Below are 16926 nucleotides of genomic sequence, written 5' to 3'. Positions count from 1 at the left end.
TCCTGTGTAATTAGCAATGATTTAAGACTAACACAAGAAAACTCTGATGTCTGATGTTTACTCTTCACTGCTGTTATGTTTTTATTCTGCAATGCACACTCTATTATCATATCTTTATCTCTCTCTCTCTCATACACAGAATTCTGTGACATTATTTTATTATTCTGTCATTCTCAGTTCTTAAGCATTCGGTTTTTTGTAATTTTACAAATTTTAGACTCTATATTTGGCAACTAATAACTGATTGGATCACAGTTTTTAATCCCTTCACATTCTTCATGCTATGTTTGGTTGGAAACACTTCATTACTTCCAACAGAAATTCCTCCTTCCTCCCTCAACCATTTCCATCACCACCATTCGTAAAGTGGATGACATTGAAGTAGAACTCCAAATGAATAAACACTCACCCTGTCTGAGGACATTTCAGCTTGATTGATATCATCCAGGCCTGGCTAAAAATTCCATTAACCATTGACAGCCATATTTAGGTGCCCCCCCACTACCTCCTTCACCAAACTTCCACTTGATAAGTTCTTTGTTTAAGACAGTGAGCTGGCAGAATCATTAGCACGCTGGGCAAAATGCTTAACAGCATTTCATCTACCTTTACGTTCTGAGTTCAAATTCTACTGAGGCCACCTTTGCCTTTCATCCTCTCTGGGTTGATAAAACAAGTACCAGTTGAGCACTGAGGTCAATGTAATCGATTTACCCCCTCCCCCAAAATTGCTGGCCTTGTGCTAAACTTTGAAACCAATATATTCTGTTTTTATAGATGGTGGCAATAAAGAACCTTTGAAATTCTTCTAGAAACATTAGGAATTTAAAACCCTTAATCATAAGATAACAGAAAGGCCAAAAAGGGTCTTTATTTTTAAGGCCTTTTTTAACAAAGATAACTTAATTTGAAGTTTGAATGGTCAGTGTTCAGCTTGAATTGTTGCCTAATGGTGGTTCTTAACCTTAGGTCATCCCTGTTCCTTTAAACCAGCTGTGCTCAACGTTTTTGCACACTTGCGGCCCCTTATCTAAAAGCTTGGAACCCACACAAACCCTTACTAGCAGCAGCTTGATTTACATTTTAATTAATATCCCGAGCCATTTCTAGCAAGACTTTGTGTGTGTCCTGCCCAGGGTGGGGGCTGGGAGCCACTAGTTAGAAACCCCTGCTTTAACCCATTAGTGTTTAAACCGGCCATATCCGGCCAAAATAGTTAATCTGTTTTATGTTCAAACTGACCAGATCCAGGCCCTCACACCTACCCTACAATGTTATTCTATATTAAGTAATTACACTATCAAGATCTTGAAAATATGAGATAATGCATAATTAATTCAAATCAATGGGAATCAATAAGCATTATGTTTGATAGAATAATCTGAACACTAAAGGGTTAAACCTATGATCAAAAGCTTTCCAGCTGTTGTGATCCCATTTTATGAAATTTTGAAGGAAGGCTACTAGATCACTTTAACCTTTTTTGTTAGTCTGTCACAATAATGCTGCAGTTACTTGGTTCCTTTAATTTTGCAACTAATGACAATTTTATCAGAATAACTTCATTATTGCTAAGCTGGTGTTTGGAACCTAAATTAAGAGGGAATTTTAATGGACAGTTTTAATTCATGTCACTTTAAACACAGGATTTGTATCATAGAACCCGGAGGGTCTCATGTGAGTTGGTCTTCAGCTATACTGAGAGACTATACATGGCCATTCAGTTTGCTAGAAATAACAAGATCTCGTTCAAATCAAACTTCACCAACTTAAAGAAAATAAAAAAAAAAGAGAGAACACATTTCATAATATAATCTCAGATATAGGTGCAGGCATGGCTGTGTGGTTAAGCTCACTTTGTAATATGTGGTTTTGGGTTCAATCTCAATGTGCAGTGCCCTGAGCAAATGTCTGCTACTATAGTCCCAGGATGACTATTATTAAGGGTTAAGATCAAAAAGTGTAATTTAAGAGAAAATTTTTCTACTTGTAACAGGCTGAACTACCATTATTGCATAAAAGTTCCATCATTGGCTTCTACAGGAATAGATATTGACTGATGCCAGTTTTAAAGTGATAATATAATACTATGCTGTCTGTTTATTTTTCTGCCATTTGGAACTAGGTTTCTTTCTGTTCTTGCAAATATTATTATTATTATTATTATTTCTTCTCAGGTATTTTTTTTTCCTTTGAAAAAACATATGCCATGCAGTAAAGCTGTTATTCCTGGCGATTAGGAAACCATTGAAGTTAGTGGTGGTTGCTCTTGAACAAGAAACCCGATTCTTTAGTTGCTGCTGGCAATCTGTTGCTGCCCTATGTTCCAACATATAAACTATGTCTTTGTTGCCATTGGCATTTGTAAGAGTAGATTTAGAGAAAGTGAAGAATTTGTTGGTCTTCAGCTATCCTGAGATACTATACATGGCCATTCAGCTTGCTAGAAATAACCAGATCTCGTTCAAATCAAACTCCACCAACTCAAAGAAAAAAAAGAGAGAACACGTTTCATAATATAATCTCAGATATAGGTGCAGGCATGGCTGTGTGGTTGAGCTCACTTTGTAATATGTGGTTTTGGGTTCAATCTCAATGAGCAGTGCCCTGAGCAAATGTCTGCTACTATAGTCCCAGGATGACTATTGTGAATGAATTCAGTAGATGGAAACTGTTGAAGTCTGGTGTATGTATGTGTTTACTTGTTTGTCCTCCACAACTGCTTGACAGCCTATGTGGGTTTGTTTATGTCCCAATAACTGAGCAGTTTGATAAAAAGATACTGATAGAACAGGTGTCAAACTTAAATTAGTCCTAGGTGCCATAAAGCCATCGCTTCTTTACTACTTTTGGGGATTTTTTTTTTTTTTCTTGCGAGATTTTTGGCAATCTCCGCAAGTGCTAGTGCCGTGAAGAAAGTACCCAGTACACACTAAAGAGGTTGCTGTTAGGAAGGTCATCCAACTGAAGAAACCATCCTAAAGCAAACACTGGTGCTCATTGGATCCTGTCAAACTGTCCAACCCATGTCAGCATAGAAGATAAACATTAAATGATGGTGGAGGTGGTGGTATGGTACAATGACCCTCTTGAAACCTGATGGGTGGGAGGCTGTTAGTCTTATAATTTTGATTGTTTTGTGACAAGTTATCTTTGTTATGTACTACAAAGAGTTTCTTTCAATGTTTTTTATATTTCTTTCTGATAATAATAATAATAATAATAATAATAATAATTGGTGAAATATTCTTATTTAATTTTATCTACTGAATTCAAAGCAGCTTTTGTAATTCAAAACTGAAATGAATAGTCTGGTAGTTATATACTATACACACTCACTTCTCTCTCTCTTTCTTTCTCTTTCTCTCTCTCTCTCTCTCACACACACACACACATACCATGTAGATGGAAACTTTGAAATAAAGGATGTTTTCCTTCAAATATTTTATAAGAAAGAAGTCATAGGTAAATGTTAATTTTTTTTTTTCTCTAACGACACCCCAGCCCCACCCAACAACTCCCCACCCCATAAAACTGTTGTAAATGCATACATGGAAAATAAAGAATGTTTTGATCGAGTAACAAAAGCACATTGGTTTGGTCTGTAGACATTGTCGTAGTCACGTACATTGTGCGACAGAACAATGTTGGTTTCCTGCAAGAGAAATCAAGTTTTAGATGTTAAGATGTTTGTAGCTTTGAAACATTACAGTATTCTAATAATGACTTAACCTTTTCGTTACCAACCCAGCTGAAACCGGCTCTGCCTCTGACTACAAATGTTTTGTTTTCATAAGTTTTGAATTAAAATCTTCCACCAAACCTTAATCACAACCTATGTTCCTAACACTAGCTTAATGATAACTAAATTATTTTACTAAATTCTTTGTTATATTTAAAATTAATTGAAACAAACACAGAACATCTCAACAGAAATATAGTAACGAAAGGGTTAAAATATATAATAGAGAAACAATTCTTAACCTTTTGACACCAACCTGGCTGGAATTGCCTCTGGCTCTGTAGTACAAATGTCTTGTTTTCATAAGTTTTGAAATAAATCTTCCACCAAATCTTAGTCACAATTTATGTTCCTAACACTAGCTTAATGATAACTAAGTAATTTTACTAAATTCTTTGTTATATTTAAAATTAATTGAAAGAAACACAGAGCATCTCTAAATACAGCAATGAAAGTGATATAAACCTCACCAGTGCTGGTGCCTTGTGAAAACCATCTGTGAAAACCATCCTAAAACAGACGGTCAAACTTGGTGCAGTCCTCTGGCTTGCCAGCTCCTCTCACACCACCCAACCCTTGCCAGCATAGAAGACTGATGTTAAATGATGATGATGATTCCAGAGATCCTCTGTGTCAGGATCCCTAGAAAGAAGACATGCACATCATTGCATATACACATGTACACCTGTTATAGGATTGCAACTGTCACTGATATCTACCCACACTCCACAAGGTGGAGGGGGTCTTAACTTGACCCTTTACCATGTAAACTAGCCATATCTGGCTTGTATATTTTATGTTCAAGCTGACCAGATAAGACCTTTTACACCAACCCTACAATGTCATTCTAGAAAGTAAGCGATCAGATTATCGAAATCTCCAAGCTACAAGATAATGTATGAACAATTAACAGTTCAAAACAATGAATAAATAAATGGTTCTGGGTTCAGTCCCACTGCATGGCACCTTGGGCAAGTGTCTTCTACTATAGCCTCAGGTCGACCAAAGCCTTGTGAGTGGATTTGGTAGGCGGAAACTGAAAGAAGCCCGTTGTATACATGTATATGTATATATATGTGTGTCTGTGTTTGTCCCCCCAACATCGCTTGACAACCGATGCTGGTGTGGTTTACGTCCCCCGTCACTTAGCGGTTCGGCAAGAGAGACCGATAGAATAAGTATCAGGCTTACAAAGAATAAATCCTGGAATCGATTTGCTTGACTAAAGGCAGTGCTCCTGCAAGGCCGCAGTCAAAATGACTGAAACAAGCAAAAGAGTAAAAGAGAGAGTATTTGATAGAGGAATGGTGAAGACTTACACAGATGAATCTTTTTCTGTTTAGTTATTCATTGGCTTGAATTCTGTGCAGGAAAAACTTCATTCATTCATTCATTCATTCTCCATACATTGTTCAACCTTTGAATACCTAATGCCTATCCACATATTTTAGAGGGTTGCTTTCTCATTTGACTATATTAGGATAAAATATTATCGACTTTACCTTTCATCTTTTTCAGAGTTGATAAAATAAATAGCAATTGAGCACTGGTGTCAATGTAATTGACTTTCCCTCCCCTCAAAATTACTTATTTTGTGCTAAAATAAGAAAGGATTATTAAAGCAATTCAGCTCCGCTGGATTGTTACTGCTTTGTGGTATTTCTTTCAGTTATTTGTGTTTTGAGTTCAAATGCCACTGAAGTCATTTTTGCCTTTCATCCTTTCACGGTTGATAAAATAAGAATCAAATCAATCAAGCTCTGAGTTCAATATCAATGACTGGTTCCCTCCCATGAAATTGCTAAGTCGATACCAAAATTAGAAGGAATTATAGAAGGCATTGTACCAAGTGCTAATTAACACAGGGATAATTGTCTTAGTCTTTCAGAATCTCTTCATCTCTCTGGCTAGGTCCTGTCTCCTTTTTTCCAATTTCTTTGGCATCCACTCTGTTATCATATGACATTGCAGAATCTATGCCTTTAGAGTTTATTTTTTATCCTTTAAAATCCTTATGATGATGATGATTACAACCCATGGTTTGTGTTCCTACTATTTAACTGTCATTTTAGATCTACAGACTTGGCTAAGTGTATTCTTTCAGCGAAATAGTCATGCTTGCATTTTTTCCTCTGCTATTATTATTATTTTATTATTATTATTATTATTATTATTATATTATTATTATTATTATTATTATTATTGTTATTATATGTTTGACTTTTGCTTTACATTTGTACAAGTTGGCTCCAAGTCTCCCCCAGAGACCTCAAGAGACAAAAAGTTGGAAGTTCATGTTGGTGTTATGCCTAGGGTATCATATATTTGGTTTTGTACATAGTGTTGTTCTAGAGAATGTTCAAGAAACCATAAGAAAATTATGTTTGTTTTAAAACTTGAGATTACATAGAAAGTATTTTGCGTAGGATATGAGCAGTTCCCATGAACACTATCTTTTGAATTTCTGCCATTTTGGGGTTTCCCGGTATCTGAGCTAAGTAGCAATCAGCCCCTTTTGCTATTATTCCCACCTATGACAACAGGTATTGTTTTAGTTGTTGGGTTCCACATTTTGCTAATTTCTATTTCAAGATCTTTATATTTGCTCATTATTATTATTATTCTCTTTTTTTTTTTCCATCTTTTTTTAGGTACTTATTGAAACATTAGCTGCCCTTGGAGCATCTGTAAGATGGGCTGCCTGCAACATATATTCCACACAAGTAAGTCTTCTGTTACATCTTGTACATAACTTCTCTTTCTCTCTCTCTCTCTCTCTCTCTCTCTCTCTCTCTCTCTCGTTTCCCCCCTCAGATGATTTCATGCATTGTAATTCGATGATGGACTGCAAGTTGTTATTAATAAACAGTAGTTGCTGTATTAGTGTCTCATGTGAATCTGACGACTCCACTTAATCAGTGATGTCGTTTCTCATTCCGTCAGGTGTATGTTACACCACATGATCGACCAGACTATCAGATGTTGTTATACATCGCTGGCCACCATGCGCTTTGCATCGTTTTAGCTTTCAAATGTTGCCACCCCACTGGTTAGGTAGACTGGCCAACATTCCCCCTGATCGGAAGGCTAGCTCGTTGCAGCATGACCTGTTAACAGCTGAGTGGACTGGGGCAACATGAAACGAAGCATTTTGCTCAAGAACAAAACACACCACCCAGTTCAGGAATTGAACCCACGATCTAGCGATCATGAGTATAACACCCTCGTTATTTTATTACCAGCTTTCAACCAAAATAATTGTTCAATTTCTGTTTTATTTATATTTGTATATCATTCATTTACTAATATTTCTCCAGATGACACAACTACAAATTAGATATCTCCTCTTCCGTCTTCTTCTCCTTTGAATAGTTTCAAGTTGTTTTCTCATTAATTAGTTTCATGTTTATTAAAACAGCTGCTGAAGATGACTACTCATCTTCCTCTACTCAGTTAATTGGTTCATAAAATTTTCAACCACTCTCTCTGCCTCTTGAGTATATATCTGCAATGTAATGTTATGTATGTATATGTGTCTATCTTGTATGCATGTATATATGTATGTGTCCATGTATATATGAATATATATATACATGTAGATATATATGTGTGTGTATATATATATATATGCATGTAGATATGTATGTGTGTGTATATACTTGTGTATGAATTTTTATATATGTGTATATATATATATAGATATATGCATGATTGCGAAACGTAGATATACATATATATATACACACATGTAGATGTGTGTGTATATGCTTGTGTATGAATTTTAGATATATGTATATAGATAAATTAGGCATGTATATATATATATGTACATACATAAGTCAAACACTAATTGAAAGATCACTCGTTCCATTCAAGTAGAGTCTCACAACAGCCAGCAAAATTTTGAGAACAAAATGTATTTTGTTGAACTCGTGTTTCGTAAACGACATTCATGTTTAGACTGTGTTTTGAGCTCTTTTACTCCAGCTGGCCAAAACACATTCCTAACATTCCTATGAACTGGTTATCCCAGAACTGTGTTCGTGCACATATATGCATATGAAAGAAATGGCCATTTAGCAGATTGTGTAGGGTCTATATTCATTCCTAAGTAGCTAATAATCCACAATATATATATATATATATATATATGTGGAGGTGCAATGGCCTAGTAGTTAGGGCAGCGGACTTGCAGTCGTAGGATCGCGGTTTCGATTCCTAGACCGGGCGTTGTGAGTGTTTATTGAGCAAAAACACCTAAAAGCTCCACGATGCTCCGGCAGGGGGGGGGGGTGATACCTGCTGTACTCTTTCACCACAATTTTCTCTCACTCTTTCTTCTGTTGGCCTGGTCGCTTAGCCAGCGGGGTGGCGTCATTTGAAGGCTAAAACAATGCGAACGCATTGTGACCAGTGATGTGTAACTACATCTGATAGCCTGGTCGGTCACGGTGATATATATATATATATATATATATATATATATATATATATCACTGTCCTCATGATAGGCGCAGGCGTGGCTGTGTAGCAAGAAGCTTGCTTCCCAACCAACATGGTTCCGGGTTCAGTCCCACTGCATACCACCTTCGGCAAGTATCTTCTACTATAACCTCAGGCCAACCAAAACCTTGTGAGGGGATTTGGTAGACAGAAATTGAAAGAAGCCTGTCGTTTCTCTTTTTGTCATCTGTGATTTTATTTTTGATCTTCCATATAAATGAAGATTTTTCCTGCATCTGGCTGCTTTTCTCTCTACAAAATGGAAAGTTACATTGCAGAGCACTCATTTTAATGAGTTGTATTTATTTATCACCTGACAAGGTACATCTGCACCACTGGATGCTCCTGAACTAGTTGTTGAGTGTCCCACCCATGAGGAATCGATGCTAGATGTGTCGAAACAATTCTTGTGATTAATAATAAATTCTTGTATATTCCACCTACTGTCTTTCATTTGCTATATATATATGCGTGTGTGTGTGTGTGTTTGTCTCCCAACCATCGCTTGACATCCCATGTGTTTACATCCCCATAACTTAGTGGTATGGCAATAGAGACCGATTGGCTTACAAACAACAAGTCCTGGGGTTGATTTGTTTGATTAAAAGGTGGTGCTCCAGCATGGCCGCATTCAAATAACTGAAACAAATAAAAGAATACTAAACTTGTGCTGCATTGAGATTTTCATCTTCTTTGTCATACACACACACACAGTCACACACACACACACACACACACACACACACACACACACACATAGTCACACACACACACACACCTTCAGAACCTGCAAATTCAAATTGTTTTGATACAAACAATCAGGAGTCTGCAATTATAGATTCATTTACTAACATTTATGGATTAGTCATGCCTGACTGTCCGTCAATTACATTTGTCTTGATTGCAATTTCAGAATAGTGTATACGTAAACATATACATGTGTGTGTTGTATGCGTGCATGTTTGTGTAAACGTGTCTGAGATTCAGCTGACGGCATCAAATGAGATATTTTGGAATGAATACAATTACAGTTCGTTAATTCATCGACCAATGAAAAGAGAAGATATCTCGGATCCAACGCACTTTAATCAGTGACAAATTCTGCTGTACTCCCTATGATTGAATCATCATCATCGTCGTTTAATGTCCACTTTCCATGCTGGTATGAGTTGGACGGTTTGACTGAGGACTGGCGAGCCAGAAGGCTGCACCAGGCTCCAATCTGATCTGGCAATGTTTCTACAGCTGGATGCCCTTTCTAATGCCAGCCTCTCTGAGAGTGTAGTGGGTGCTTTTACGTACCACCAGCATGAGGGCAAGTCAGGTGGTACTGGCAAGGACCACGCTCAGATGGTGTTTTTTACATACCACCTGCACAGGCACTGGCAACAACTATGCTCGAGTGTTGTTTTTCCCATGCCACCGGTACAGGTGCCAGTGAGGCGACACTGGCAATGGTCACACTCAAATGGTGCTTTTTATGTGCTTGGAAGGTGCTTTTAACGTTTCTCTGGCACAGGTGCCAATCAGGCAGTACAGTCATCAGCCACGTCAGTGATTTTGATTTCACTTCTCTCAACAGGTCTTCGCAAACACAATTTATTATCCAATGAATGAAGGATACTCATAAGTGGACTGGTTATACTCCATTGTCATAGGCCACGGGTTATAGTCTCACTTGGCTTGCCAGGTCTTCTCAAGCACAGCATATCTCCAATGGTCTCTGTCGCTAATCATTGTCTCGGTGAGTCCCAATGTTTGGATAATAATAATAATGATAATAAATGCCTTGATGCAGTACCAGGCAGTGACTCTCATGGCTTCTCATCTTAACTGATTGGAAGTGTTATCATGTACATTGTTTTGTCTTGCTATAAAAGTTGGGCTACAGCAAATATTCTGCTCAGTACCACAGAATTGCTAGTCAGTTGTTTGACCTTAACCAGTTGACCATGTCCCTTAGTGGCTGGCGATATGTGCATCTCTGATCATGAGCAGAAGTAGTGGGGGAGCATCATAGCCGTGTGTTGAAAGGAATTTTTAGAGGTTTGGATAATTCACCAGAAGAAAATTCTAACTGGGCCCCACCTGCAAGGTCATGTGCTGTTTATCTTGATATGAGATCAACATGTCGCATACATATGGTTGTGATGCATGTGCCTGGTGTACCCTTATAAGACGGGTAGTCATGATGGGTATATTGGGCTTCGTATATTTTACCCCAGTGTCACTTTGATGGCATACACTGCTCTCTCACTCAATAATAGTGGTGATGATGAAGTATTTTCTCACAAAACTAATCACTTTGTCATTGACTTCTTTCTACGCCCTGTTACAATTCGTTGCTGTAAATTCTCATTAACCATTGAACGGATATCATTTTGCAAAGAAAGCCAGACGTAATGATGCCAATTGCCCTGCAGGCCATCGAGTAGTTGATTGCCCTACTTAAGTGGTTGACATCATATGGAATAGCTGCAGGTAGTTAACCTAGCAAGATCGTCTCCTTGTCTATGAGTGATCCCTGCTATCACTTTGGCTTGGCACTGACTGAAAGTTAATGAAATCATCTGTCCTCTCTCTCTCTTCTCTCTCTCTCTCTCTCTCTCTCTCTCTCTCCCTCCCTCCCTCCCTTTCTCTCTCCCTCTACTTATCTATCTGTCTTTTCTCTCTATCTTCTGTCTCTCTCTCTCTCTCTCTCTCTCTCTCTTTTCTGTTACCTTAATGGATGGTTGTGTTAGAAATGGACAGTTCTCATGGTCTGCATGGAACTGCTGAGGTCCATAGGAATCGATATGGATTTGGTAGATGGAAATTGGAAGAAGCCTGTCATATATATATGTACTAGCAGTATTGCCCGGCTTTACAAAATGGTCACATTTAATTCAAAGCATTAAAAATGTTATGAAAACAATTGGTATGTGTTCACAAAGTCCAAACGATTACTACGAAAAAACCCTCCAGGCTACATCCCGAAAATTCATTTCTTTGCCAAATTTCTACAATGTTTACGGTGATTCGTTTTTATATCTTGATTTTTTATTTTTCATGCTATTTACGCATGATTGCACGCGTGGTGAACACAGTTCACGTCAAACAGCTGACTGAGTAAAGTTCACTATTCAATGCATGTGATAAAGCCTAAACAAACACATTATCGATTTTTGTACTTGCGAGATGAATTTTGGAACAGAAATAGTGCAGTTTAATTTTCATTCGCCTAAACTTTAAGTGACTCATTTTTGGTGGTTCTATGATTTGTTGGCTAGGAGGAGATGTACCGGGAAGTTAAGCACACAAACATACACACACAGATACACACACAAACACACAAGTTGAGTTTTATATATAGATATGTGTTTGTGTCTGTGTTTGTCTCTTAACATTGCTTGACCACCAATGCTGGTGTGTTTACATCCCCATAACAAGAGGTTCAGCAAAAGAGACTCATAGGATAAATACTAGGCTTACAAAGAATAAGTCCTGGGGGTCGTTCTTCAACTTTTTGTTACCATATTTCTCTCGAAATACACTGGTTTTGTTTCAGTTAATTTTTATAAAAACAAATAAAAAAATTATAATGAAACAACTTTGTCATCATTCACCTGGTGTCTTGAGTATAAATTGACAAGAAATTTTCAAAGATGGTTTAAATTTAGATCACCTTAAGCCTTTCATTAGCAGCACATCTATTTTTGGAGAAGCACAAATGCAAACAAACTCACACACTCTACTTTCTCTCCTATCTGTTGCATTCTCATTCTTTATCCAAAAGGATGCTTATGTCTGCTCATAACTAGATGGATACCTGAAACAATTAGCAAAAGCATGTTACCTGCCACCATTTACCATGGTATGAATTTTCTTATGTCTTCGGAGGCTCATTACTTCAATAATAATGACATATGCACTGGTTCAATATAACTCTTGTATTATTAGTCTACTGGTTAAGTATTTAACCGATTCACTAACAATAACAAAGTGATATTTAACCAGTACAGGTGTTATCTTTATTGGTGTAATGACCCTCCCAAAACAACAAGATGTGTTTCAACACACAAATTCACATCAAGAATCTGGGAATCGAAATACAAAAACTAAATATGCTATCATTGTTGTCACATTTTAACATCTTATCTTCCATCTTGGTAATGGTTGAATTGCATGACAGGATTTGATGGGTCCAAGGACTGCATCATACTCCAATGTCTGCTTTGGTATAGTTTCTTGGACTGGGTGCCCTTCTTAACACCAACCATTATAAAGAATATACTGGGTGTTCTTTTCATGACATCAACACCAGTGAAGTCACCATGTACCTAGCAAGGCTAAGATCCCTATAACCTGAGTGGCACTGCAATCGGGGTTGTGGAGTCAGAGTCTTAGAGTTGGAAACAATTAAGGAGTAGCTGGAGTCGGAGTCAGTAAAACTATACCGACTCCGACTTACAATGTCTTTATTCTTTAACTAGCTGAATTGCTTGAAAGTACTGTTAATGATTGCACTGAATTATGATGATTATTCAGGCAAATATTGATATAAGTTCACGGCGAATGAATGTATTTGTAAGTGTATAGAAAGCCATGTAAAGGTGTTCCTACCCCCTTGTAGAATGGTGTAAGAATTGAATGTGAGGTTGCCTTGAAATGAGCCATGTTATTGTTCTCATAATTGTAAGAATTTGATAGTCGTGGAAGGCGATGTAAAACGTTCGCAGGTGAATAGGGTCTCTTCGTTTTGCACGAATGGCAGCGGATGTGCTGTTACAAAACTTGATGCTGTGTTAAAAGAGAGTGGATTTCATATGTAGGCAAGAGAGGAATGAAGCATGGGTAAGTAAATATGTGTAATTTATAAAATATAGAACAATAGCATCTACTCACCATATGTCAGACCGGCAAGACTGTAGTGGTGCTGATTAGGTGAATCACAATACAGTGGTGGAGATGTTTTCATTGATGGGCGTTTTGATTAAATTGTTGTTGTATAAAATGATCTGTTGATTAGTTTCGAAAGTGTATGTTGCAATCGTGTTGTCGCTCATGTAAACTTTAACAATGAGAGTGTAGATGTAGGGGGTAGATGTGTCATGTACGTTGGATATAGAAGATGAGGCTGGTGGTTTGATGATGAATGGATAGAAATAGAGTTGAGCGAAGGACAGGTGTTGGTTAAGTGTGAATTAATGTAATGAAACGCCTAGAAATGTAAATGCCGTCATAAAAGAGAGTCGTATGTAAGTGGAATACTAACGTGTTTGAAAATGATGAAACGTAGTAATCCTATAAAACCTCCTTGTACACAATGTTTTTTGTTTTTCATTGTGGAAGGAATGCGAAAGCATCACTGTTGCTGCCGACACGTGAGCAGCCAACATAAAGCTGACCATGAGAGAAACATGGCTCTCCCAAATGTATTCCTGCCACAGACAGTGTTTGACCCTGCGCTTTGTTAATTGACATTGCGAAACATGGCCTTACTGGGAACTGGGACCTCCGAAATATGAAAGGTAGGTCTGCTCCTGATGGGAAAAGATGCATCCTAGGTATGAGCACAACGTTGCCTCGACCGCACCCTGTGATAATGGTGGCCTCAATCAGATTGGGAAATAAGGACTTAACGATCAAACGTGTGCCATTACATTGTTTTGGGGGAACCAAATTTCTAATGAGCATTATAGGGGCACCAACTTTAAGTTTGAGAATGTGTGGTGGTAGTCCGGGGGGCTCAAAGGAATTGAGTACCTCTATTGGATAATTGATGACGTCGTCTGGGTCAGGAGTTGTATCAATAGACTTATATACATAGACATCCCCAGGAATGAGTTTTAGCATTTCATCATTAATATGGTGAACAGTTTTATTCCTCGGGGCCAGAATAGCCCTTTGGCCAATCCAATCCATATTCTGATAATTAGCTTGTAGATCTGGGAAGACTGCATCTCTGAGATCAGAAGGCGTGTTAACAATGGTACAAATGGAATCGATGGCAATATTACCATTTTCATCCCCTGGTATTTTGCCTTCGCCAAGTGCAAGGAGGGTGTGAGAAAATGCTGCTGATGTGATATCACGTCGCATATGAGCACGCATATTGGTGTGAAGTTTGAGAGTCTTCACCACTTAAGACACGCACTTACAGCATCAGCTCTAGTCCCTTTGGGAATAACGGGAAGTGTTTGTCGGAAGTCCCCTGAAAGAAGAAGTGTTATGCCTCCCATGGGAGCTGAAGAGTGTTTGATGTCTCTGAGAGATCTATCTAGTGCCTCAAGAGCACCTCTGTGGGCCATCGTGCATTCATCCCAAACGATAAGCTTGCATCATCTGAAGACTTCTGCCTGATCGGAGCTGTTACTGATGTTGCAAGTTGGTGTCTCAGTCTTCGCTAAGTCAAGTGGGAGTTTGAAAGTAGAGTGAGCTGTCCTGCCGCCTGGCAACAAAGTAGCCGCAATTCCAGATGATGCCACAGCTAGGGCAATGCCTTGTGTTCGCCTAATCTCAGCCAATATTAATTTGTTGACAAAAGTTTTCCCAGTGCCCCCAGGAGCGTCCAGGAAAAAAATGTCCCCAGCTTTGGCCCGGACTGAATTAACAACGGAGTTGTAAGCGAACTTCTGTTCTGGAATAAGCTTTGGCTCATTGTCGGCTATGTACTCGGCAAGCTCGTCAACATTAAAACATGTCTCACGCAGCAAATGTGAAGACAGAGTGTTTGTGCCTTCCCGGTTTGTTGAAGGTAGGCCATAGACCGGCAAGGCACTACCGCCCATATCGAGTACAGTATCTTCGATTTCAAGCAGCGCCCTGTTGTAAATGAGGTCAGTGTACCCGACCTCCATTGATGGATGTAGCGATTGAGTGTGATGCAGGAACTCTTCAGACATATCATCTTTGTAGGTAAGCCATAAAGAGGCGGGATTAGCCAAGTCACACCATAGTAATAGAATAGCGAAAAGCGATCTTATTTTTTTAGGAGATTTTAATGAAACACCTTCTGCCATAGTGGCGCCCCATTGTGAATCATCCTCCAAAAGTCGACGCCGAAAACAGGCTTCACGGAAAGTATCACATAATACACCATCAACAGTTCTGATGTCTTGAAAACTTTGTGGGCCTAAAACCTCATGGAGGAGAAGGCGCAGGTGAAAACAGTCATGTTGGTTTGGAGGTACAGTGTATACTCTTCCTAGACAACTGTTAAACTTGACACCAGGATGTCCTTCAACATCCTGACCCGACTTCCTACGCACCCAATTGTTGTTTGACCACACGTAGTAGGACGGGACCTGAGGGTATAAAAGTGTTTTAGCAAATGTGTCAAGTTGGCAAAGCCTAAAGAAACCGGTCAAAGTTGTTTGTTTTGGATTTGCCGCCAAATCAGCTGCAGTCTGTTCAGTAAAGTAAATTCGTTGGCCATTTTCCAAATGAACCGCTAGTTGTATGATGGCGGGGTGCCTTGGTGAAGTGGAAACCCGAATATCCGCCAAAAAGCTTCACCACTGCTTATGTACCGACCTGCCATGTACTGTGACACCTCGTCCATGCTATTGTCCTTTTGAAGGCCAAACATGGCAGCGTCAGAACCCTTGTTAACATATTTGCATATATACTTTATAGACTTGACTGAATGACAGAACTCCACATTTATGTGAGCGTTAAAAGTTTTCATCAGAAATGGACAGTACGGCACTACCCACCTATTATCCACTTGATGACCCCGTAACGTTATAGTGAATCCACCATTGTCAGGGTGCCTTCTTCTGTACAGTGGGTATCCGTCGCGGCCGGTCTGGGTCTCGTCCACGAACCTCTTTGGGTACCGTTTAGTGCACACGTGGTCTTTGTGGCATGAGGAGAACTTTTGAAAACCAGGACCGCACGGACCGTGTACCATGTGTGCCTTCACAATGTCGTACAGGTGCCGGTCAACAGTTGGGTCCGGAATTTCTGCTGCAATGAGATCATCAAGAACTGTTGGGTCTATTTTGTTGACCAACCAAAGCAAAATGTGCGCATGTGGCAACCCTCTTTTCTGCCACTCAACAGTATACATGTGGCAGTTAACAGGCCCAAAAACCTGGCCTTTTTTTATTAAAAGAATGAGCTTAGCCAGTTTCTGCCTGAAAACCCTTGCAATAATATCATGGCGATGACAGTACTGCTGCCCTGGGAGAAGTTCTCGCGTTACCTCAACCCACTTTGGGTTACATGTAAAGGTAATGAATAAATCGGGTCGCCCATAATGCCGAACGTAAGTCATAGCGTCTTGTGTTCGCTCGTACATGTACCGTGGGCCCCCTGTATAGGTTGAGGGGAGAATGCACATTTTGCCGATATTGCGGGCGTCAGTGTCATTCCTGATGCCATCACGCAAATGGATGTAGGAGTCTGAGCGCAGCTGCTTCTGATTCAATTTGATGAAGCCCAGTCTCTCGGACTCCATCTTTGCAGCCATGTCAACTGCAAACTGGTGAAACAGTTGCCGTGATCTGTGCAGGGAGTTGAAATCATTATGCCTTGTCATGAAGCGGTATGAGTAAAAAGCCATACATGAAACAGTTTTAGATGTCGCAGCCGAGGGCTCGTTTGGTTTGTGGTGAGGAATGCCGAAATGGTACCCGTCTTCTCCATACGGAAAAAGAAGGGGATACTGCAGGGCGTCATATGACCGATGCGTCTCA

The 16926-nt window shown here is 39.2% G+C and overlaps 1 protein-coding gene across 10 annotated transcripts in view; it reads left to right on the top strand.

The window, feature by feature from the left end:
* LOC115209078 (adenosylhomocysteinase-like 1) overlaps positions 1-16926 on the top strand; it is a 469217-nt gene that overhangs the window by 394418 nt on the left and 57873 nt on the right. For all 10 annotated transcript variants that reach the window (XM_029777176.2, XM_029777181.2, XM_029777177.2 and 7 more), the window contains one exon: positions 6394-6465. In XM_029777176.2, the coding sequence (XP_029633036.1) occupies positions 6394-6465 (72 nt within the window). The remainder of the gene's footprint in view (positions 1-6393; positions 6466-16926) is intronic.

This window comes from Octopus sinensis, linkage group LG3, assembly GCF_006345805.1.
Source record: "Octopus sinensis linkage group LG3, ASM634580v1, whole genome shotgun sequence".
Lineage (NCBI taxonomy): Eukaryota > Metazoa > Mollusca > Cephalopoda > Octopoda > Octopodidae > Octopus > Octopus sinensis.
The sequence above is the reverse complement of the archived record's forward strand: the minus strand, read 5'-3'. Positions and strand labels throughout refer to the sequence as shown.